Here is a 25,957-nt window from a genome sequence, read left to right on the forward strand (position 1 = left end):
CTTTTTAAAAAAAATAAAACTTATCAGGGACCCAAAACCTTGCAGGCGAGCACGTGGCATTGACACAGCGAGTCATGGCTGGAGAAGGAAGTCTGCATAGCAAACGTGGGTGCTGTTCTTTCCCAAAAGGAAACGAGAATTTACCCAGCCAGGAAAAACTTTCTAGATCCGCTGGATGCCTTCGGAAAGGTGAAGCTGACACAGATTGGTGTGTGTGTGTGTGTGTGTACGGGTGTGTGTACAGGTGGCAACCCCAGGACTGAAGGGACCTTTTGCCTGGATCCTCCATGCTAGTGACAGACACCAAAGGAGAAGGGCGCTGGCAGAGGCTTAAAGGAACCGTCGGCAATGGCAGACGGGGATGTGAACCCCCACTTCAGAGAGGGGGGCGTCCTGGCGATGAGCACACCCCTGAGTGTGGATGAGACCTGGGGGTCACCAGCCTATATTTCCCCAAAGTGGGAGCCCAGGAGGGGTGACAAGCCACAGGCCAACCCCAAGAGGCTGGGATTGGAGGAGTTCACCGAAACCGGACGTGCCCCCCACCCCCGCCAATTTTGACTGTTCTTCCCACCCCCAGGAAGTGCGATCACTTCCGAGATGATCTGAGGAAAGGAGGAAAGGGGAGCATCTTAAATGAACGGATATCTCGACACTTTGGGACAGGGGCACTTTGATCATCAGCACTTTGCAAATACTGAACACGGAGCACGAACCCCCGCAGACAACACTCTCAGACCCTCGGTGGACAAACCCTGGGCTATGCTTCTGTCGGTGGGTCTGAGCACCACACTCCAGAGAAATGCATGGAAGGCCGGTGGCACATCTGCCAGCCCCAGCCCGAATCAGACCGCCAAAATGCCTCCACACTGTTCTGCCACGCTCCAGCCACGGCACTGCCAGCGAGAGACCGGTTCCTAGACTCCCCATTATTGTGTGCGCCAGAGAGCTCCCTACAAGCTGGTTGAAGGCCAGGGGCAGAAGGTTCACAGGGCACATGCTAGGCTCTTTGCTAAAGGCATGGACAACCAAAACAAGACCAATACTTGCCAAGTGGTCCTGAAGAGACCGGGCAAAAGCTGAGACACCATGCTCCTCAGCCACTTGAGGCTCCAGTCACGGTCATAACCAAGGCCCAACTTAACCGTGAGAAAGCCAGCCCCTCCCAGAAACCTCGGGATAGCACACGTCAGCATCTATGTGTTTAAACAACTCTAAACTCACTACCGTGGAGGCAGGTAGAACTGTGTTTGAACCTCACCTTTTTCTCCCGGAGCAGCTGGTGGTTTCGAACTGCTGATCTTGCAATTAGCAGCCCAGTGCAAACCCACTATGCCACCAAGGCTCCTATCTGTTTAGATCAGGCGTCCTCAAACGACGGCCCGCGGGCCACATGTGGCTCGCTGAGGACATTTATCCGGCCTGCCAGATGTTTTGCCCATTTTGGTTTTTTTTTTTTTACTTCAAAATAAGATATGTGCAATGTGCATAGGAATTTGTTCATAGTTTTTTCTAAAAAAAACTATAGTCCAGCCCTCCAACGGTCTGAGGGACAGTGAACTGGCCCCCTGTTTAAAAAGTTTGAGGACCCCTGGTTTAGGTAGTCTTAAACTAATACTTAAACTAGCTCTGGTGGTGTAGTGGGTTAAACATTAAGCTGCTAATCACAAAGTCAGCAGTTCAAATGCACCTGCTGCTCCATGGGAGAAAGAGGAGGCTTTCTGCTCCCATACAGATTGATAGCCTTTGCAACCCACAGGGGCAGATCTACTCTGTCCGATAGTGTCATTAAGGGTTGGGATCTACTTGATGGTGGTGAACTTTGAGTTAAATTACACAAGTATGAAAATTAAAATGAATTTAAGGAAATTTCAAGTGAGAAAACCAACACAATTTCACAGACTAGACGGTAATGTTTTCTTTCCCTCTTGATAGAAGGTTGACCCTTGAACCACACAGGTTTCACTGTATGGTTTCACATCTGGGTGGTCGGTGCTGGGCCAGGGCCAACTGCACTCGATCGGGATGACTGCAGACACCTTTGGAATGGTTCGACACGTTTCTCCTCTTCACCCGAATCAGCCTGAACATCAGCAATACACTCAGGCAGGAGGTAACTTTCAAGCCATGTAACGGATTCTGTGTTCTAGAGTTCCTGTGGAGCCCTGGTAGTGGAGCAGGTAAGGCATCTGTTCTGCTAACGGCAAGGTCAGCATGTTCAGTCCACCACACCGTCCAAAGAAGAAAGATGAGGCTGCTGCTCAGGAACTACGGAGAGCCTCAGAAGCCCGCAGGGCGGCTCTACTCTCTTCTGCAAGGTCTCCTGGAGTCAGCACCCACTCATTGCAGTGGGTTTGGGGATAGTGCCCCTTTGAGGAAGTTTTGTTTACAAGGCTGGGTGGGTGGGTGGATGGATGGTAACCTCCCTCTAGCCCCCAGTTGCAAAGGATTGAAGATCCTTTCAATCAAGAGTTGACGTGCCTTTTCTAAAGGGACACAGATCATTGATATATTCAGTGTGTGGGCCCCACAGTCTGGGGCAACCCTTTAGCTCTGTGTACATGTGTACAGTGCAGAACTGCTCCCTGGGATTCTCAGGGACGGGGCCTTTTCAGAAGCGATTGCCAGTCACCTGAGGCACCTCTGGGTGGGTTTGAAACACCAACCTTTTGTTGAGGAGTTGAGGGCAGAATCATCTGTGACATCCAAGATAGGCAACACCGTACATGGGGACTCACGTGAGCAAATGGAGAGGGAGGGGGAAGGGAAAGGAGAGGGAAGAGGAGAACCGCCCTCTAGGTTTCCCTGTTATCTTGGGAGAAAGGTGGGGCTTTCTACTCCTGTAAAAAGTTACACAGGGGCAGTTCTCCCCTGGTCCTATAGGGTCGCTGTGAGTCACACCAACTCAGTGCCAGCGAGCTTGGAGCTTGAGGCTGCGATCTTTGGAGCCCTGGTGGTATACTGTGATATGAATCAGACTGCTAACTGCAAGGCCACCAGTAGGAACCCACCAACTGGACATCAGGAGAAAGATGAGGCTTTCTACACCCATAAAGATTGACTGCCTCAGACTGGTAGGGCATGATCAAGAGTAATTTAACAAAGAGTTATTGCTGAAACCCTGGTGGGGACGGAGCATGATAGTGGGACAGGAGGAAAGTCAAGGGAAATAGAGGAAAGGGCTGGGAGGCAAAGGGCATTTATAGAGGTCTAGATAAAGACACATACAAATGCAAATATATATATGAGGATGGAGAAATAGATCTATGTGCCTATATTTATAGGTTTAGTATTAAGGTGGCAGAAGGACATTGGGCCTCCACTCAAGTACTCCCTCAATGCAAGAATACTTCTATTAAGTTGGCATTCTGTGATGTTCACCCTCCCGACACAACCGCTGAAGACAAAGCGAGTGAATAAGCAAATGTGGTGAAGAAAGCTGATGGTGCCCAGCTATCAAAAGATATGGCATCTAGGATTTTAAAAGCTTGAGGGTAAACAAGCGGCCATCTAACTGAGAAGCAACAAAGCCCACATGGAAGAAGCACATCAGCCTGTGTGAACATGAGGTGCCTAAGGGATCAGTTATCAGGCATCAAAGAACAAAAAAATCATATCATTGGGTTCATACCTCCATGATATGATCTCTGAGGACAAATGGGTGAATAAGCAAATGTGGCGAAGAAAGGTGATGGTGCCCAGCTATCAAAAGGTATAGCGTCTGGGGTCTTAAAGGCATGAAGGTAAACAAGCGGCCATCTAGCTCAGAAGCAACAAAGCCCACATGGAAGAAGCACATCAGCCTGTATGAACATGAGGTGTCGAAGGGATCAGGTATAAGGCATCATCAGTACAAAAAAAACCTTACCATAGTGAATGAAGGGGGAAGTGCAGAGTGGAGACCCAAAGCCCATTTGTCGGCCACTGGAGATCCCTTTTCAGAGGGGTCTAGGGGAGGAGATGAGCCAGTCAAGGTGCGATGTAGCACCAATGAAAAATACAACTTTCCTCTAGTTCCTAAATGCTTCCTCCCCCTACCCCCACTATTATGATCCAAATTCTAGCTTGCAAGTCTAGCTAGACCAGAGGATGTACACTGGTACAGATAGGAACTGGAAACACAGGGAATCCAGGGTGGATGATACCTTCAGGACCAGGGGTGTGAGTGGCGATACTGGGAGGGTAGAGGGAGAGTGGGTTGGAATGAGGGAACTGATTACAAGAATCTACATGTGACCTCCTCCCTGAGGGACGGACAACAGAAACGGGGTTGAAGGGAGATGTCAGACAGGGCAAGATATGACAAAATAATTTACAAATTTTCAAGGGTTCATGAGGGAGGGGGGAAGGCAGGGGGAATGAGGACCTGATGCCAAAGGCTTAAGTGGAGAGCAAATGTTTTGAGAATGATGAGGGCAATGAATGTACAGATGTGTTTTACACAGTTGATATGTATATATGGATTGTGATAAGAGTTGTATGAGCCCCTAATAAAATGATTTTTTTTTAAAAGATTGCCTCAGAACTTATAAAGGGAGGTGGCTCTCTGTCCTGTAGGGTTATTACTATGAGAGTCAGTGCAAAGGCAGTGTGTGAGTGAGTGAGTGAGTCAGTAATCTTCACATGACTAGATGGCCGGATCTCCTGTAGAACCACTTTGGGTTTGAACTGCTGACCTTTGGGCTAGCAGCTGAGCTCCCAACCATTATGCCACCAGGGCCCCTTGAGGGGCCTCCACGGGCCTTTGTCCTTGAGTCAGATTCTCCTCTAACCTGTGGAAGCCTGCTGCTCTCCCACAAGGGGTTGCTTCTGTTCCTTCTTTCGAGCCGGGGAGGGCTACATTTCACAGAAGCAGGGTTTCCCGAGAGGACAGTCCCACTTGCTCAGGCTTGGCAGTTCTGGGAAGGGCGGGGATCTTCCCAAGCTTCCTGTCTCCTTTGCTTGTCTAAGGACTTTGCCTGGTTTGCAAGTTAGGCTTAAGTCAAACGACCAAGAAGGATAGCACGTCTTACTCAGCTTCTCTTTTCTCCTGGCCCGGCCATTTCTTCAAGATCCCTCTCATCCTCACCACGGCCTGTTCTGCTGGCAGACACCTGGGTTCTGCTCTGGCCTAGCATGTACTAGCTGTGTGTTTCCAAACAGATAGCTGAACTGGCCAGAGGAGAAGTCCTGCAGGAGGGACCTGTGGGTGTCTCCCATGCTGGGGTCGCCCTCTGGAGCTATCACGTGGCTGCCCTGTTGGGTCCTCTGAAAATGATAGTGAACCTGGGTCTGTGACACTCAAACTCACACTTACCGCTGTCGAGTTGGTGCCAACTCAGCACAATCTAAGACAACGTCCCCTATGTCCCCGCAGAGTGGCAGCCACAGCCGGGCTGCACGGAGGCTCCCTGCGAGAAGAGTGGAACGCCATACCCTGGGTACCTGGAATCCACAAAGGTCTCTCCCTGTTCTTCATTCCAAGTGAATTCCCGACATAATCTGAGCTTGGGCTCTCCGAGCCCAGAGCTCGAATCCTAGCCTTGGCTGAGCGTTAACCCAGAAGGCAGTGTGCTGGTACACAAAGAAGCCACCGAGCCTGGCTTGTTATCCTGCTGAATTTATGAGGGGGCTGGCTGCAAAAGTTCGTGGAATAGTTCTATTATCTTTCCATTCCATTTCCCCTGCCAACTTTAAAAAAAATCATTTTATTGGAGGCTCGTACAATTCTTATCACAATCCATACATATATCCATTGTGCCAAGCACATTTGTACATTTATTGCCATTATCATTCTCAAAACACTTACTTTCTACTTGAGCCCTTACTATGAGCTCCTCATTTCCTCCTCCCTCCCCACTACCCACTCCCTCCTGAACCCTTCATAATTCATAAATCATTATTATTTTGTCATATCTTACACTGTCCAATGTCTCCCTTCACCCACTTTTCTGTTGTCCATCCCCCAGGGAGGAGGTTATATGTAGATCCTTGTAATCAGTTCCCCACCACCACCACCATCCCCCCCCCACGCCAACTTCTCGAACCTTCTAAATCGGATGTTCAGTGTAAAGACAAGGCAGAACAGACACAAAGCGGGGCTGCTGTGGAGTTGATGCTGCCTCATGGGGACCCTGTGTGCTCTGTAAGTTTGTAGCGGCTGAGTGTGCAGTAGATTGCCACACCTTTCTTCTGAGGGGCCCCTGTGGGAACTGAACCTCCCACCTTTTGGTTAGCGGCCAAGCACACAAACCATCTACACCACCCAGGAATTCTCTCCCTCCACCCTCCTTACCTCTTTCTCCCTCACTGGCTTCAAGTCAACTCCAACTCATAGTGAGTCTATAGGACAGGGTAGAACGGCCCCTGTGGTTCTCTGAGGCTATAAATCCTAACAGGAGCAGAACGCCTCATCTTCCTCCCTCAGATTGGATGGTGGGTTTGAACCAGCAACCTTGGGGTGAACTGCCCAATGTGGAAGCCAGTAGGTGACCAGGCTCCCTAGTGGAGTACAAACCCCAGGTTCTCTCTCTCTCTCTCTTACTCTCTACAGTCTGCTGACAGTGGGAAGCCTTTACAGGCCACAGGGAAGAGCCTGCTCGTAGAGGCCCCTGGGCGTTGGCTGAATATTCACTCTGGGAACTTATCAGAGGAAGTTGCTCAGTTTTGACAAGAGTAAGCAGAAGCCCTCAGGCTTGCCTCCCCTCTCCCCCTCCCCGCTCTCCCTCTAGTGCACAGCTGACTCATTGTGGAAACATTTGTGGATTTTAATCCAAACGGAGTTTCTCATCTAAGTTATAATTCATCACGCAAGAATAACCCGTCTTCTTGTATGCGGAGCGCTGAATCAATTGTACGGGCCAGAAGTAAAATGATTTGTTTATAAACTTAGCTCAGCCATCAATTCCTTTGGTGGTGCAGTGGAAAGGTAAAGAAAGGGTGAGAAACGCAAACAAAACTCTTCGAACAAGCCTTGGAGGGACAGAGACTTATGTTCCTCCCAAGGAGACAGCCTGAACACTGAGCAGCAACGGCCCACAAACCACCTGTTTTGAACGCACATTTCATAAAATCAAGAACGGTGTTATCTAACAAGACACCCCTCCCCCCGGACACCCTTCGCAGCAGGCTGTGCCTGGGCGCCACTGTGCCCCCGCCTATTTTAAGCATGTTGGCTCATCTTACGAAGGCTGCCCTCCCTGGATGGTCATCTGAGAGCACCTGCCCCGCAGAACCGACAGACAGGATTAGTGCCCCAGCCGTACCGGGCAAGATGCCTCAGTGCGGAGTCAAACTGCAGAAACATAACCTCCCTCCGGAGGAGGAGGGCCTGGGCCACCTGGTTGGGGTCTTGGGGGCTCTGAAGGCTGTCAATCATTTTCTGTAGCTCTTGCAATTCAGACCCTAAAAAAAAAAAGACAGTACTTCATGAGTCAATGTGAAATACAGGCTGCCGTAGCTAACTGGTGAGCCACCATTTCACCCTCTAGAGCCACCAGTGGGCCTAAATGGACATCGCTGCCATCGTTTGATGAACTCCTTGGCAGCATAGGAGGCTATGCTTCGGGTTGATAACCGCAAGGTCAGCAGTTTGAAACGCCCAGCTTCTTGGGAGAAAGATCAAGCTTTCTACTGCCGTAAAGATTACAGTTTTGGAAACCCACAGAGATATTTCTGCTCTGACCTATCGGGTTCCTATGAACTGGGCTAGCCGCGATGGCAGTGAGTTCGATGATCTTGAGTTGGATCTTTGCCTGCGGGTTTGCTAATTATACATTTTGCGAAGCAAGCCCAGCCTTATGCCCTGGATCCCCAGGTTTGATGATCTTTCCTTCCTTCCTCTTCCTCTCTGGAAGATAGAACCTTGCTTTGCTTTCATCCCAACAAGGAAATACTGCTGAAAGACAGTGTTTAAATGTATGAGACCACGATTTCTAATAGAATGAGACAACATGCGTGAGAAGTAAAAGTCTCAGCCCCTCCACTGGGGGCTTGACAATGAAGGCGGTGATGACTGTGAACGTGTTCCATCTTGTGTGATCTCAGAAACTCCGTAGGGTCTGTCCTGGTTTGTATGTGGGTGGGAGACTGCCTGTGACTATCAGATGTTGTTGGCTCTTTTTTTTTTTAAAGGAGCATTCGTGGGGTAGTGGGTTATGCATGCACTGCGAACCACAAGGACAGTAGTCCCAGCCCACCAGTCACTCTGGGAGAGAAAGACGAGGCGGTCCGTGCCCATAAAGATCTAAAGTCTTGGAAGTCTACCCTGTCAACATGTATTGGAACGGACTTGACGGCAGTGAGTTTGATTTATAAACCAGTCCCTATGTCTGATCACAAGATCACCCAAAGCCAGCAAACATGCACACACGTGCATACACATCTAGGGGCAGGTGTGGGAAAGTCCGGTTTGGCTTATTTCTAAGAATGCAAGAGTAGGTTAGCTATAAATAGGTTTACTCACATTTTGACTGGAAATGTAACGTTGGGGGGTTGGAAGCACTTGTGAGGATCTGGAGGACACCTTGTTGGCACAGGGCAGGAGACAGAAGGACAGGGTGCGCTGGGTGGGTGAGCCTACAAGCACTTAGAGGGCTAACAGAAGGCACCCTATCAACTCACAGCAAGGGCAGTGACATCCCTGTGGAGGGGGGGAGGGGCTATGGAAACTGACCAGAATGCCTTGATACAAAGCCCACCCATTTCCCCAATTCATTCACTATCACTGAGTTAATGCCAACTCATAGCGACCCCATTGGACAGAGTAGAACTGCCCTTGTGAGTTTCCAAGACTGCAACTGTTTATGGAAGTAGAAAGCCCAGACTTTCTCTCTTGGAGCAGGTGGTGGTTTTGAACTGCTGACCTTATGGATCACAGCCCCACGGGTAACTACTATTGCCACCAGGGCTCCTCGAGCATTTCCAAAGCTGGTCTACTTCAACAGCTGATCCCCTACTCTTTCTCTTTGCCCAGCTGGGTTCTTTGGCAAGCTGAGGAGCAATGTGAGTGGAGACGCTGTCTGTGGGGACTGAGTAGGGGAGACCCAGGTAGAGAATGGTTAATGCCGGTATTCCCTTGGCTTTAGGATAAAAGCAGTCCAATGAGCTCTGGTATTGTAGTGGGTTAAACATACAGCTGAAAGGTTTGAACTTAGCGGCCACTCCATAGCAGGAAGATGAGGCAGTCTGCTTCTGTACAGATTTATAGCCTGCAAAACCCTATGGCATAGTTCTACTCTGTACTATAGGGTCTCAGGAATTGATATATATATATATATAATTTTTCTGTTGCTATTTTTAATTTTTTAATTAATAAAGCATTTTATTGGGGACTCTTACATATAGGATAACAATAGATACATCCATTAAATCAAGTAGACACGTACAAATGTTGGCATCAACAATTTCAAAACATTATCTTTCTTCTTGAGCCCTTTGATATCAGCTCCTCTTTATTCCCTCCCTCCCCCAGCCTAACACTCCCGGGAACACTTTATATATTATGCATTGATATTATTATTTATACATATCTTACACTGCCCATTCTATCCCTTCACCTACTATCCTGGTATTCGTCCCCCTTGAGGAAGGTTAGCCCGCCATCATTGCTATCTGTTCCCCCTCTCCTCCCTTTTCCTCCCCTTCCCTTTCCTTACCCTCCTGGAACCGTTACTCCCATTACTGTTTCCAAGGGGGTTTGTCTACACTGAATTCCATATATTGAAAGCTCTCATCTATTCTGGTGTAATTACACTGGTCTAGCAGGATTTACAAGGCAGGACTGAGCTCATAATAGTGGAGGAAGAAGGATTAAAGAACTAGAGGAGTGCTGTGTGTTTCCTCAGTGCTAAGCTGCCCCTGATGTATCTTCTCTTCCATGCGGTCCCTCTGTGTGGGATTATCCAATTATCCACAGATGGGCTCTGGGTCTCTTCTTTGGTCCCTCTCCTTCACCTCAATGAGATTGTTTATTTTTGAATTCCTGATACCTGTTCCATTCAACACTTCATGATCACATAGGCTGGTGTGCTTCTTCCACCATATGGGTTTTGTTTGTTCCCTGCTAGGTGGCTGCTTGTATGGCTTCAAGGTTTTAAAACCCCAGATGATATATCTTTTAATAGCCAAGCACCATCTGATTTCTTCACCACCTTTGTTTATGCACCCAGTTTGTCTTCAGCGAGCGTGTCGGGGAGGTGGGCATTGCCCGGTGCCAAATTATTAGGACAAAGTGTTCTTGTGTTGAGAGAATAATTAAGGAGAGGCTCAGCATCTGTCTACTGCCTCAATGTATTACGAATATAAATATATGTACATAGGTCAATACCCCTATTTTATGCACTAATATATTTACATATATACATGTCTATATTTATACCTCTATACATATTTTTGCTTCCTGGTTCTTTACTCTATTTCCTTTCACCTTCCTCCTGCCCAACTATAATCCTCACCCTTTGTTTGTTTCTCTGTAATTCCTCTCGGCTAGATTACAGCTGCTCCAATACCACCAGGAACGCTACATCCACTTCACCGTTGATTTTAGATCCCTAGTTGTTCCCCTATCCATGATGTTATTTGCTCTCCACTCCCTTCACCCCCGCCTCCTCCTGCCCCAAGTCCCCCAACCCCCAAACCATGGGTCCTGTTGCTTTCTCCTCAGGCTTGCTTCTCATGCCCATGTTATATAGATAGACAGGGATTGTAAGATATTTGAGGAGGTGATCCGGGTCTCCCATTCATTTGACGTTTTCTAAAACAACAGAAAAATTCTAGTACCCCATTCCCAAGCCTCAATATGAGGTTTTCTATGCTCATAAAGAGTTATGGTCTATTCATGGCTTCTGACAGACTCTTGTATACACAGTGGAGTGGCAACTAAAACCAACCAATCCCTTCCATCAGTGTATCACACACCTTATTTGCATAGTTCCACCTAATCATTTGGTGGGAGTTACAGAGACATGGACAGAAGAGCCACGTTAAGAAGTTCCACTTCAGCACAGGAATGGTGTCTTTGAAGATGTTACCAGTAAACATGGGGTCATACCGGAGGAGGGTGAGTCCTCGTATAAGATGACTGGTGTCCTTTTACAAAAAGGAGAAGAGACGCAGATTCAGAGGGAAGATGGCCACGTGAAGGCACGGAAAAGAGAGTGGACAGATGCATCTAGAAACCAGCGAATGCAAGGAGGGTCAGGAGCCACCTGGAGCGAGGTATAGACAAGGAAGACTCCTTCCCCAGAGCCCTCAGAGAGAGTTGTTGTCAGGAGCCACAGAGTCAGCTCCAACCCATAGCAACCCCGCGCACAGCAGAGCGAAACACTGCCCGGTCCTGCACCGCCCTCGCAATTGGTTTTCTACTTGAACCCGTTGTTGCAGCCACTGTGTCAGTCCGTCATGTCGAGGCCCATCCTCACCTTCACTGGCAATGTCCTTCTCCAGGGACTGGTCCCTCTTGACCACATGCCCTAAGTACCTGAGGTAAAGTCTGGCCATCTTTGCCGCTCAGGAGCACTCTGGTCGTATTTTTTCCGAGAGGGGCTTGTGTATGCTCTTGGCAGTGCATGGGACTTTCAGTATCCTTCTCTAGCACCACGATGCAAACCCATCGATTCTTCTCTAGTCTTCCTTGTTCCATGTGCCACTTTCACACACATAGGAAGTAATGGACAATACCATAGTTCGGGTCAGGCACACCTTAGTCTTCAAGGTGACGTCCTTGCATTTCAATACTCTAGAGAGATCTTGTGCAGCCGATTTACCCAATGTAATGTGTCTCCTGGTCTCTTGACCTGCTACTTCCATAAGCATTGATTGTGGGTCGATCAAGGCTCAGGACTCATGACCCCTGATTTGGGGCATCAATCCTGCAGAACTATGAGACCACAAACCTCTGTTGTTTTGCTCTGCCCAGACTGTGGTACCATCTGTAGTTGCTGGGGCTGTGTGCCGGGAGTTGATTCCGATCTATAGTGATCACGTGCACCAGAGTAGAACTGACCCCCACAACCTCCTAGGCTGTGGTCTTTAGGGGGGTGGATCACTAGGTTTTTCCCCTGGAGTCTCAGTGGGTCTGAACTGCCGACCTTTCAGTTAGCAGCTGAGCTCTTCACCCTTGTACCACCAGGGCTTCCCTCTGGGAAATGAACACAATGGCATTATCACAGAAAGACTGATGTGTGGGCTAGGGGGCTGTTCTCCAGTTGTCAGTTCTTTAATCTGCCCCCTAGCGTGCCCGCCCGCCCACATGTACACACACACGCTCTGGCCCTACTGCCTCTACGGCACTGGTTCTCAACCTGTGGGTCACGACCCCTTTGGGGGTTGAATGACCCTTTCACAGGGGTCACACATATTTCTGATGGTCTTAGGAACCTAGACACCGCTCCTCTATCCATCTCCAGGCAGGTCCACCCACATGCAGATATGCTGATTTGATGAGAAAGAAGTTATCTCAACCATCTCAGTGACATTGGCTTTTTACGCGTACTGTTGCAAAATGTAGCAATGTGGTTTACTGTTGTTATATTAAGACTGTTACCCATGCTACACCATGCTTCAAGATAAAATTTCATCTATTTACCACTAGAAAGAAATATTTTACAATATATAATTACATATTGTTTTTGTGATTAATCACTATGCTTTTATAATGTTCAATCTGTAACAATTAAAATGCATCCTACATATCAGATATTTAAATGATGATTCATAACTGTAACAAAATGACAGTTGTGAAGTAGCAATGAAAATAATCGTATGGTTGGGGGTCCCCACCCCATGAGGAAGTGGATGACAGGGTTGCGGCATGAGGAAGGTGGGGACTGCTGCTCCAGGGGCTCATGCTGCTTAGTGACAGGTGGTGAGAGTGGGCCAGATGGTGCTGGTGACAGTGGGGGCGGAGCCTGTGCCAAGAGTCTTTTCTTGGATGTCTCCTTAAAGGGCCCTGCCTGGGAATCAGAGAGCAAGGAGTCACAGTGGCTCTGTCTCCCGCAGCGTGTGGGCCCTCTCAGACCCGCACACTCCATGCCTAATTTGTCTGGAGAGTTCCTGAATGCAGAGCGTAGTATCTGGGCTAGCGTCCGCTTCGCGGGCCTTTCCAAGGAAAGCACTGGGGACACGCCCTGTTCGGGTGACACCTGCTTCAAACCCATGATGCAATGGGAGTTGTGACTTTCGGGACGAGAGACTTTGGCCACGGAGCTACATCCTTACAGGTGGGAGACCTCAAGCCCAAACCCCATGTCCTGTCAAGAATTACTTGAAAGCATGTACATTCACACAGGCCATTTCTTTGTAATTCCCAATAGCTCCAAGATTGAGCAGCCAAGCTCTTTATAAAATGATTCTTTTAGAGAGGGGTTTGCTTTGTTTTGTTTCTTAAGGTTCCATTGGCTCTTTATTTGCAGGCCCTCGGAATGTGCACAACTTTGTACGTTGTCCTTGGGGCACAAATATTTCCCCCTCAATGAGATGAGGCACTCAGGAACTGAGCGGCCGATGATGCTCATGGAATCTAGCTTCTGGATTCTGTGTAGGTTGAAATGATCCCCCCAAACCATTACCTGAGGCGCTCTTTGAACCTTAGACCTCTAGAAAACGGGATTCTTAGTAAAGACTATCTACCTCAGGCATTGGGCTCTTTTAAAGGAGTATCTGACAATAGACATTCTGGTTAAAATCCACGCTTCAGGGCCAACCCGAAGCCACTGGAATTGTTCTTTAAGAAAATGTTGCATGTCCACAAGCCATTATGTATGATTTTGGCTGTTTCCATGGCAATGGACACTGCCTGGCGATGAACTGCAGTGGAAACAGCTGTGGAAAAATTTATTCTTCGGAATATTTTTTTTACCCTCTAGCCGGATATTTTGTTCTAATTTGCAATTTACACATTGAAATAGAAAACCAATCCATTTCAATGATTGGCTTAATATTGCTCTTTGTTCTAACGGGACCCATCTCTAATTGCACCCCTTGGCAAGTTGGGACCCACTTATCTCAATGGTTTCCTGCTGAATAAGAGTTTGGTGGCTGTTGAGTCAATTCTAACTGATGGTGACCCCAGGTGTGTCAGAGGAGAGCCTGACCCCAGAGTTTTCAGTGACTGGGGTTTTGGGAAGGAGATCTCCAGAACTTTCTGCTTAGGCGCCTCTGGTTGGAGTAAAAGTGCCAACTTTTCTGGTTAGCAGCTGAGTGTGTTACCTGTCTGTGCCCCACCCTCACCCCACCTCCCCAGGGACTCCTGAGTGCAGATCTTGTCGTTGCTGGGTGCCATGAAGTTGGTTCCGACCTGTAGCAACTTTCTGAACCATCAACTGCCAACCTTTGTGAACAGTCAAGTGCAAAACCACCTGCCACACTGCGCTCGCTAAGGTTGTGGGACCACCTGGCCGGACCAGGATTTTCAGTGGCTTGGCTATGAAGATGCAGTCACTCCCCATGACGAGAGCTAAGATAATGCAGTCCATTCCACAATGACATCGATGAGCAACCCATCATTTGAAAGAGAGTTTCCTTGGGGATATGGGAAAGCTGTTTGCTTTTTGTTCAATCTTGAGTCCTCACTAGCCTTCCTTTTGACCCGCCGGCCATGGATTCATCCACCTCTACAGCCAGTAACTCGAGGTCTGCTGACCTTGGATTCATGAGCCCTTGGAGCTACAGCAGTCAAGAGAAGCCTCCTGCCTGACATCGACCCAGGCACCTGGAACTTGCCAGTTTCTACAGGGGCGTGAGCCATGTCCTTGAACTAACCCTCTCTCTCTGTGTATATACATCGGTTTCATTGGTTTTGATCTCTAGAGAAGCCAGACTAAGACAACTAACCTCCACTGTCCTTGAAAGCTCATTACTCACTGCCATCAAGTCAACTCCCACTCAGAGAAACCATAAAACCAAGAAGAACAGCCCCTGTGGGTTTCTGAGATGGCAGATCTTCATGGGAGCAGACAGTCTCATCTTTCTCTTGCAGAGGGGCTGGTGGTTTTGAACTGCTGACCTTGTGTGGTTAGCAGCCCCATGCAAACCCACTGCACTGCCAGTGAAAGTTCCTTCATTAGTCTGCAGTCATTCTGTCTTTCTGCTGAGGCGGCATTGACCCTTTTCAGCCCTACCGATCCTCCATGTCCACAGACACAGGCATCGATTTGCCTTCCAGAGGCCCGTTCATGCCCTTTCCAATTCCCTCAGGGCTCAAGAAGGGAGTATGCTCTGATTATATGTTGCCTTTGCTTTAAGACTACTTTAAGACCTTGTTTCTTACCCTTTCCTCCTTCTTTAAACTCCCTGGGTACTGTGTTCTAATATTTTGTAGTTCATTGAATATTTACATGACTGGTGATTATGATTTAGATGGGAGTCAATTTGCTAAAATCACCAAACAGTTTCCCTGCTTGTAGTAAATCCAGCTTGACGGATCGTTTGGTCTTGGATTCCGACAGCAAGACCATCCAGACCTTGTTGCCTGACGGACCCTCCGCTTGTTTCTTTGTAGTGAGTGCACCCAGTCACTTGGCTCTGACCTTGCAAGGTTACGAAGGCCGGGAAGGGAATGAACAAACCCTAGAGGACCTCTGATGGCCTGATGATTATGCATTGGACTACTAACTCCAAGGTCAGCAGTTCATAAACCACCCGGTGCTCCGTGGGGGAAGGATGAGGCTCTCTGCTACTGTAAAGAGTTAGTCTCAGAGGCCCAAAGGGGTAGTTCTACCCTGTCCTGATAGGAACACTGAATCAGAATCGACTCTATGGCAGCGATACTTTTTGACTATTTAGTGGGGCTTGTACAGGACCTGGAGTCCCTCGGCAGTACAAAGAGTTAACATGCTCACCTGCTCACCAGAAGGTTGGTGGTTTGAGTTTACTATAGATGCCTCGGAAGAAAGGCCCAGCAATATATTTCCAGAAGATCAGTCATCGGGAAAAACCCAACGGAGCGGTGTTTTCCTCAGATACACGCGGATGTCCTGGGCCGGAACTGCTTGTGTCCATGCTTCTAGATCTTTGACCACGATGGAGCTCCACGAGAGAGGCGCTACCGCCCCTCTGTGGCATAGGTGGCCACACAGAGGTTCAGAGAGCCATGCGCTCAGTTCCAGTAACCAGGGCGCAGAGGCAGAGCAAAACCCCAGGCCTCTTGCCTCTGGCCTTGGCACCTGTTAGCCTGTGACTGCGGAATCACCCAGAGAGCCCCGCAGCTCGCAGAGCTGTGGCAAGAGGACTTTTCCTTTGCCCTTCCCCACGCTTATCCTCATGAAAAAGAGACCTTTTGCTTTGCTTTTTCCTCTCCAGCGTCTAGAGCTTCAGTGGATTTCAACAGAAGGGGGGCAGTTCAGTCACTTACCGATGCCCTCTGTTCCTCCCCAGTCACCTCTCAAAGGGTTGGGGCTCAGAGGACACTCGAAACACGTCGCCGGGCAGTTTCCCAGCCGAGCGAAGGAGCACAGGTAGGCCACGATGTCGTGCAGTGACGCCAACAGCTGCAGGGTGAGCCGCAAGGCTCGGAAGGCCGCCTGCGGGCAAAACCAACGCAAAAGAAATGTATCAGAGGAAGATGCGGAGAGGCAAATCAACGATGTGAATTTTGATTAGGGACAGGCTCGCTAAAGAAATGTTTTCACAGTAAGGGCAGGATAATGTCCCCAAAAGGCCAAGGAGCCTGCTCATGAAAGCAGATTTACTTGCATGGTTTCAGACAAGGTCACTTCTGCAGGGAGTTCATGGGGATGCTTCTCCCAGCTTAAGGCCCCCGGTGACCACCAACAGATCAAAATGTATTTGTGTGTGGCCCTCAGTGAGCTACAAGGCCCACAAATCAACTGATAGCGGGGACACACTGCCTGCATATCACTGCCCAGAGAGCAAGATGCCTTAATTGTTTCATCAATAGTCTAAGCCAACACACAGCCAAACACCAGATGCTGGGCCCTGAGTCTCAACGCTGAAGCCAAGGGAAAGCGAGAAACATAGTCTCACAGCAGCACGTGGTGTTTCCATATTTAAGGAACTAAATCAGACAAAAACACCTGGAAACTGCTTAGTGAGAGAAAGGATGAGGCTGTTAGGTGGGGACCCATGCTTTCCACACACACCCCCCTAAAAGACCCCTGCATGTTTCCAAATTGTGCTGGCTATCAGCACACTTCTGTTCCCAGCCCCTATGAGAGTTTCATGTGCTTGTATGTCCATTCTCAGAAGTCGCCCCAAAGTTGGGTCCAGACAATAACCCCTCAAGAAGGTACCTGACAGAAGTGTGTGTGTGGTCCCTGCCTCCCAAGCCAGAAACACAAATGGAAGCTTAGTGCCTGGAGGGAAAGAGGCCGCCCGCAGCCAGGAGACCCACGAGAGGTGGTCAAGAAGGCAGGCAAATATACTCAGCAGGAGGAGACTGCACTTCGGAGATGTGACCGGGGACAAACCACCACCCGGGAGTTGTCTGGAATGGAGAGGTTTAGCTGGGCGACAGTAGAACGGGAGCAGCCGGTTGCAAACAGCGCAAACCTTGTTGGGCAGCGTTTTGAACATGACCAGCACTTCAGAAGGATGCGGGATGAACCATAAATTGAGGAAGACTTTTCCGTCGGCAGACAGCAAGCCCCGCGGCCGGGGCTGGAAGCTCCTGCAGCAGGAAAGAAAACCACTTCATTGCCCCCGAACCAGAGGCGCCCGCCCGGAGGGCGAACGGTTTCCCCAGTGCGCTCTGGGCCCCGTGCCTCAGCTTACAGCCGGGGCTAGACACAGGCCCAGTGTTCAGGCCTGCCTTCCTGCCACGGCCGGTGGCTGGAGCTATAAATAACTCAACCGGAGGAGGGCCGCTGGGCTGAGGTTAGCCTCTGTGGTGCTGGAGGAGGGCCCGGAGCTGGGGAAGGCAGGGAAGCACGGGGTGGGGTGGTGGGGCTGGGTAGCCGACGTGCCGCGTGCTTTGCACACGGGCACAGTTGATGTCACTTCATTCTGGGGACAACTCTGGCCGTCCTGGCTGCCGGCTGCCCTCACATTGGCTCTAGCCCGTGGTGGCCCCGTGCACAACAGGAGCAGTCGGCTGGGCTCCAGACGGTTTTCACGGAGGGTGTGGGGGGTGTTTCCTGAAGTCGATCACCAGCCTTTTTCTCCCTCACTCAGTGCACAGCCACGAAGTCGGTGCTGCCTCATCAAGACCAGGGCACCTGACGCCTTTGTTCCTGGTCTGTCTCCCCATGGAAACTGCTGGAATCTGTTCGGCATCGCAGAACACACACACCGCCACGCCCAGATGAGTGGTAACTGGGTAGAAATGCAGCCCAGGTAGGTCCAGGTAAGAGACCTGGGCCTTCTGCTTGGAGGGTGAGAATTTTATCACCGAGCCATGTCTGTGTCCCCAGACAGCCACGTGCTCACTGTCAGTTGTCCTCACGTCCATTCGACTCAAGGCGACCCCCTGTATACAGAGTATAATCTTGTGAGTTTCCAAGACTGGGACTCTTTATGAGAGCAGACAGCCTAATCTTTCTCCTGAGAAGTGGATGGTGGGTTTGAACTGCTCACCTTACAGTTAACAGCCCAGGGTATAACCCACCATGTGTCACCAGGACTCCTTACACAACCTTAGGAGGTCTATATTTTGTGTTGCTGTTTCACAGGTGAGGACATGGAGGTTCTGAGAGGTTACTTAGGTTTTGTCCACCCGGCTCCTAAGAGATCAAGGAGGAAATGAATACAGACCTCTCAGTTCAGCTCCAGAGACCAGGATGTCTTTCTGCCCCCACTGCACCCCACCCCATGGTCCGGTCCCCTTGGGGGTTCTGGATCCTGCCACGGTCACTAGGCGCTGCCTTCTCTCCTTACTCTCTCTGCTCTGTTCTCTCCTGTAAATACATTCTATGATCTTTCTTTGTTTGGAGCGGGATCAAACAGCATCTGTGGTTTTGCTAACACTGTTCTGACTCCCAGAGAAGTGGTGAGCTCTGTGGATCTCTGCTGGGCGCCGGGGACCCAGGATGAGAGAGGTAGTTGGTACATGTTGTAAGTTACCTCCCAGCTCCCGGGCCGGTCCTGAGCCACATCCATCCATCCTGGGAGGATCCAGAGATTGTCGTTGACCCCGTTTTCACAAGTAGATCACCAGGTCTTTCCTCCTAGCCCATCTCAGTCCTCAGGTGACTTTATCATTCCTTAGGCAGCAGTGTAGCTGCCTCTTTGCTGTGGGTTTAGGCATAAACATATAACCCATAGGCACCTACAATCTGTCCCAGGGAACAGAATGCCCGCCAGCACTTTTGAAGCCTGATGTACCCTCCCTGGTGGCACCTGGGGAAACCACCGTCCTGAACTTGACGTCCATCCGCGCCTTGCTTTTCCCTGTTGTTTCGTCACAAATGGATGCACCGTGAGGGATCTGTTACTCTTGCCTTCATAATGAGATGCTGTCACAGGTTGCCTTTCATACCGATGGAAACACATGGTCTTTCTACCACACGCGCTGGAGGCAGGGGCAGCTCACCCAGTTTCCATGTCATCTCAGGAGTGAGGTGGGGCCACTCACATGGATTTAGTACTGTGGTGGCCCAGTGGTTATGCGTTGGGCTGCCATCTGCAAGGTCAGCAGTTCCAAGCCACCGGCCGCTCCTCGGGGGAAAGACGGGGCTTTCTACTCGCATAGAGAGTCACAGTCTCACAGGGGCAGCTCCCCCTGTCCTGCGGGGCTGCTATGAGTGGTATCGGCTCATGGCAGTGAGCGTCAAATGAGTCCATCTTGCAGCTTTCCTCGAGAGAGTGTGGAAACAGTGACATGTGCAATCAACAAGGGGCAGCATCTCTGAGGCCCTGGTGCCACAGGGGTTACACGTTGGGCTGCGATCCACAAGTCCACAGTTCAGAACCACCAGCCTCTCTGAGGGAGAAAGGCCAGGCTTCTACTTCCACAAAGAGTTAACCTCTTGGCAACTCCCAGAGGACAATTCTACCCAGTCCTCTAGAGTCACTGGGAATCAGTATTGACTCAATAACAGGGAGTTTGGTTCTCAGAGGATCAAAGAACCCATTTTGTGTCCAATATCCAGCACCCCAGTCCTCGTGGGTGGCCTTGATTTTTTTTGATCCATAAAAGGGGGGTAGCAAGTCCCACCCACAAGGTTGGTGATGAGGAATCATTTTTAAAGAGCATCAAGCAGGTGAAAAGTATTTTTTAGGTTGTGGGTACTATACAGGGGTGCAGCCCCTGGGCTCTGCACACGGAGAACACACCTGGCTGCTGACTGAGGGGCTGGAGGTTCGGCTCCACCTAGTGCCTTGGAAGAAAGATCTGGCAACCTACTTCCCAAACATCAGGCATTGACAACCTTATGGCAGTGGTTCTCCAACTTCCTATGCTGCGACCCTTTTACGCAGTTCCTCATGTGGTGGGGACTCCCAACCATACAATTATTTTCGTTGCTACCTCATAACTGTCATTTTGCTACTTTATGAATCGTCATGTAAATGTGATATGCAGGATGTATTTTCACTGTTACAAATTGAACAGCATTAAAGCATAGTGATTAATCACAAAACAATATGTAATTATATATTGAGAAATATTTATTTCTAATGACAAATAAATGGAAAGCATGGTGTAGCATGGGTAACAGTCTTCACACTTGGCACTCATGTGTGGGCGTATCTCCATGTGGGTGGACCCTCCTGGAGACGGGTAGAGAAGCAGAGCCTCAGTTCCTATGACCATTAGAAATATGTGTCTTCCGATGGTCTTAGGACCCCCAGGTTGAGAACCGCTGCCCGATGGAGCACACTGATGCCCTCACGCATATGGGGGCAATCAGCAGCACCCCGTGTTTGTTTTTGTGCTGAGGTGTGGGTGTCCGGCACATGCTGGGGCTTAGGTGACAAGGGGTCTGAGTTGGTGCATGGCCCAGTAGGAAGGCATGTGGGACCTTGCAGAGTAATGTATTATGATATGATGACCTAAACACGATACAGAGGGGATGGTCTCGAACTGAGGGCTCCAAGGGAAGGGAAGAAACTAGTGCCGCCCTGGCCTTCCTTGGTTGTGCTAGAATAGACAGGCAGGCCTGACCGACAGACAGATGGACAGCAGAAGGAGGTGTGCAACAGACATGCCCACCCCCTGGCCCTCTAGCCCCCAGGGGGCAACTCAGCATTCTCTCTTCCTACTCTCTGCCTGTTGGGGTGGGTGCCATCGAGTCGGTTCTGACCTGTAGTGGCCTCATGCCCAACAGAAGGACACACCGCCTGGTCCTGCACCATCCTCACATTGTTCCCACGCCTGAGCCCATCGCTGCAGCCACCGTGCCAGTCCATCTCACTGAGGGACTTCCTCTTTTTCTCTGCTCCTCCACTCTACCAAGCATCGTGTGCTCCAGGGACCGGTCTCTTCTGACAACATGTCCAAGGTACAGGAGGCAAGTCTCCCCACCATCATTGCCTTAAGGAGTACTCTGGCTGTACTTCTTCCAAGACGGATTTGTTGATCCTTTTGGCTCTCCGTGGTGCTTTCAGGATTCTTCCCCGGGCCCTGGACAGTCAGGCTCACCCTTGTGACCCCAGGGACTCTGGACTCTGCATGCACAGACTACAGCCCTGGCCCACACACCTCCCGAGATCCAACTTGCCTCAACTTGACTTTAAGTGCCTCGGACCACCTCTATCCAGAAAGGCAAACCCTGCCCTCATGATCTTTCCTCCCCAACCCTGTCTCTCCTCCTGTGTGGAAGGTGCCCCATGGACCTAAAGCCAGGCGCCAGGGGCTCACTTTTAGATTCTGTCTTCTGTATTCCTCAGTCCTGCGGCCTCCATTACTGACCAGTGCTCACGTGCGTCCACGGTCTTCATTGCCATGTCCACCGTCTACAGCCGTGGCTCCCGGTGGGAGGACCCCATTGCTTACAGGGAGTTTCAGAAACACCGGGGGCGATTTGGACGGTTGCCAGGATTACCAATGGGGGATAAAATCCTTCCCAGTCCTCTGGGCGAGAGCCTAATGCCCTTCCCACTGAAGGCAGCGGAAGGTCACTCATGCTAAGTTGGGACACTTCCACTACCCAACTCTCTGAACATGAGCCTCCCCCCATCAAATCCCTACAAGAAGTGAATTGTTGACTTTAAACCTCCCTTTCAAGTCCTGAGCTTTTATTTAAACTGGCTCAAGGACAGAGCATGGTTTTCCTTCCGAGAATTTCCTTTCCTTCAGCCTGTTCCTACTCTGGTGCAGATCCAAGCGCCGGGTCCAGGCTTCTCACCATTGTTCATCTCTCTGTAATTGGTGGCGCCAAAGAAGCACTATCAGAAGCGCGAGGTTGGTGTCTGTGCACCAAGATTGACAGCTGTGCCCTGAACTGCTGCAGCCCTTGCTGCGGAGAACACATGCCTCCTGAGGCTGCGGGTCCTCTCCCAAGGGCTGTCCCAGCAGCTTGTTTCTTCTCCCAGCTCCCCCCTTGGCATGCAGCCTGCAGGGGCAAAGATGACAGCGGAAGCTTTGGATGCTGGTGGGCAGGGAGCACAGTATCTAGAGCGCATTGCAGCCTGGTTCCCAGCCCTCCAAGGGCGATGTCTCACCACCTCCCCCATCCATGCCGTTCTACCCCAACCCGCCCTATACAGTCTGTGTCTCAAGGTGCTGGGAGAGCCACACATGCTAATGGGATGTTCTGCTAGAGCATGGTGCAGTGAGAAAGTATGATACACCCAAGAAACCTGGAATAAGAAGCAGCTGACACTCATTGGGAGCCTAATGGAAGAGTCTTGGAGCCAAGACTCATCATGCCCCATGTCTCTTCGCCTCTGTGGTGTCAACATCTTTATATCCATCCAGAAACTAGGTCCATCTAGGTCCTCCTCCCCACTCAGTACCTGGCCAAGTCCCCCTCCTAAACATCTCTTGACGTTAGTAGCTTCTCTGACAACGATCTTGCCCCTCGTCTTCCATGGCCTGAAGGAGGAACCCCAGACTTGTAGCTCTCGGCCTCTCCCAGGGACCTCTGTTTCCTCACCTGTCCTGGATAGGAGTCACAGAGAAGTCCCTATGTGACCTCACGCCTCAGTGCCTTTGCACATGCAGTCTCCAGCTTGAAGTGAAGGTCTCTTCTGTGGGCCTCTGGGCTTTCCATAGTCATCCTTCAAAACCCAGGTTAGGGGACTCTTCCTCCCTGCGGCTTTCCTTGTCCTCACCCGCAGCCTTCTGTCCTTCAGATCCTACTGAGCCGAGTCCAGGGGACATTTTCATTAGATATCTGGTTTGCTTCATTCTTTAGCATACTGTGGTGTAATGACATGTCTATCTACTTGTCTATTGCCCTCCGGGATGGGACCAGCCCTGATTCATTGTTGTCCAAGGTTTGTCACCTAGGTAGCCATGGACTGCTCAGGTTGTGCCCTATGGCAGCCAGCGATGGCCCCAGTCCAACCTAGACCCGACTTTCTGAGCTCTGCCCTCTGGCATAGGCCTGCATTTGCCCAGAGGCTGCATCTGCCCACCTTCTTCTGACTCGGGTAGACTAGTGGTGAGGGTTATGGTGACTGCCAGCATGCAGTAGGGCTGACTCGCTGTTGATGTCTTTTCTCCCTCTTCCTCCTTTGCTGCTTCAACAGCCCTGCAATTCTTCCTGGGAGTGCAGCCAGGGGAAGCCCTCGTCTCTAGCATCCCAGGCTCCTCTGGAATCAGGAAGGGACGGAAATCTCAAAGGATCTCCTACCTGAGAGGACAGCTCCCCCTCACTCCACAGAAGCTCCAGTTCCGGGTCATGGTGGTGGTGGTCTCTACTAAAACTAACCGCGCTGTCTCACAGCCTTTGAAGGATGGCGCTCATCACCCAGCTATCCGTTTGTCGTATTGTGGTGGCTTTCATGTTGCCATGTGACACAGGACCAAGCAGCATTTTGTTCCATGATGGATGGGGTCACCATGAGACGGAGGCCAACTCGACAGCAGCTGACGAACCAATGACCAATAGCACAGAAAAAGAATTTCTGTCTGATGAAGTACAGACAAAGTTTTGTGTGAGATTCTAATTCCTACGCCTGTGATTCCATGCAGAGCCTTCACAGAAATCACACTGCAGCTTCATCAGAGGAGTATATAGCATGGAGCAAGTCATGACCAGTAGAAATTTAGTCTTTATGCAGCTCAGTCATAAGTCGTCTTGAGATCGTGGGCAAATCACTTGGCCTCAAACTTTGGACCCCATCTCTTCATCGGATGAGTGAGGATATTGAATCAGCTCTCTGAAGTGAAGCATGATGTGGTTCTTAGTGCCGAGACAGCTCAAACAAGATTACAGGCGATTGGACTGCTGGCTAAAGATGTCTTAGAATGAGCATTGTTAAGAAACATAAAGGATGTAGTTCTTTTGTCCACTGCCCCTCTTCTCGGCCATGCCAGCAGGTGCACCTCTCTCTGGTCCTCAGCTTCTCAGCCAAGTGGTCCCTTGGCGTTTGCCCTGCTCAGGCAAATGTTACAAAGATCCCTTAGCACGGATCAGTGCCCAAAGGGCACCCCATGGCAAGCCAATCTCCTGCCCAAAGACACTGAGCTCTAATTCTGTGGACTGGGACTACCACTGCTCTGCCCCATGGTCTTGATTTTGTGGTCTCTGGTGCGTCTGTGGCCACTCCGACTTCGCACTGGGTCATCACCACTTCATGCAGGGACCTTGCCATTGGCGACTCTTCTTTCTTGTTGGTTGTGGGGCTTCTCTTCCTGCTTCTGAGATGGCTCACTCCACACCTTATTGGCATACTTCTACCCAGGTGTTTGGTGGGACTCACAAAGACTATGGCCAGAAGAGCCATACCAAGTGATTTCACCTCACAGCAATGCCATTCTATATCATTGCCTGTGCCATCAGAGAACACAGACGCACTGATGTCCTCAAAGGCACTGGTTTATCATTGGTTGGTTGGTTTTCTGAATATTTTCTCAACCTCATTGAACAGCCCATTTGAGGCCAGGACAGATCAAGATCAAGATCGAGATCAAGTTTACATAAATAGTTTAGATGCTGGTTTATATAAAAGGGTGTGACTTACACAAATCTCTGGGCTCACCAGGAGAAATCATAACTACAGGGATTGAAAAGGCAGCCAACCAGCCCGTACACAAAGACCTCTTGGGTTCAGATACAAAGCTGCTCTTATTCCCGAGTGCTCACTCCTTTGTTTGCCTTCCTGGACTCAAAGACCTGAGGCCGCAGTTCTCAACCTGTGTCATGACCCCTTTAGGGGTTGAATGAACCTTTCACAGGGGTCGCCTAAGACCATCGGAAAACACGTATTTCCGATGGTTTTAGGAACCGAGACACCACTCCTCTATCCATTCCAGGCGGGTCCGCCCATATGCAGATATGTTGAGCTGGTGAGAAAGAAGCTATCTCAACCTTCACGCTGATGTTGGCTTTTTACGCATACTGTCCCAAAATGTAGCTATGTAGTTTATTCCTGTTATATTAAGACTGTTACCCAGGCTACACCATGCTTTGAGACAAAATTTCATTTATTTCTCATTAGAAATAAATATTTCATGATATATAATTGCATAGTTTCTGTGATTAATCACTATGCTTTACTTATGTTCAATCTGTAACAATGAAAACACATCCTGCATTTCAGATATTTACATTATGATTCATATCAGTAGCAATATGACAGTTATGAAGTAGCAACGGAAATTAATTCTATGGTTGGGGTCACCACCACATGAGGAACTGTGTGAAAGGGTGGCGGCGCTAGGCAGATTGAGAACCACTGCACTAAGGTGTAGCGAAGGGAGGAGGGATTTCACACCCAGCCCAACACTTCTCTGGGTGGGTGGGGCCCAGGAACAAAGTGCTCTACATGAAAGGACGCACCTGAGGTCAGGCTTGAGGCCTTCCTTGGAATCCTGCAGGCCCTTCTTTTCCTGTGGTTGCCCTACCATGAAAAAGGTATTCCTGATGGTAGGGAAATCTTCCAGCAGGGCTCGCAGGCTATTGGAGTACGCCAT

General features: G+C 49.9%; 1 protein-coding gene across 1 annotated transcript in view; it reads right to left on the reverse strand.

Moving 5' to 3' along the window:
- LOC142452380 (coiled-coil domain-containing protein 162-like) overlaps positions 1-25,957 on the reverse strand; it is an 84,093-nt gene extending 58,136 nt beyond the window's left edge. Inside the window, exons 1-4 of the mRNA XM_075553742.1 lie at positions 25,824-25,957; positions 17,488-17,605; positions 16,331-16,499; positions 7,245-7,383 (exon numbers count right to left, since the gene is read on the reverse strand). Coding sequence (XP_075409857.1) covers positions 7,245-7,383; positions 16,331-16,499; positions 17,488-17,605; positions 25,824-25,957 — 560 coding nt within the window. The remainder of the gene's footprint in view (positions 1-7,244; positions 7,384-16,330; positions 16,500-17,487; positions 17,606-25,823) is intronic.

Source organism: Tenrec ecaudatus, chromosome 7 (genome assembly GCF_050624435.1).
Source record: "Tenrec ecaudatus isolate mTenEca1 chromosome 7, mTenEca1.hap1, whole genome shotgun sequence".
NCBI classification, from domain to species: Eukaryota; Metazoa; Chordata; class Mammalia; order Afrosoricida; family Tenrecidae; genus Tenrec; species Tenrec ecaudatus.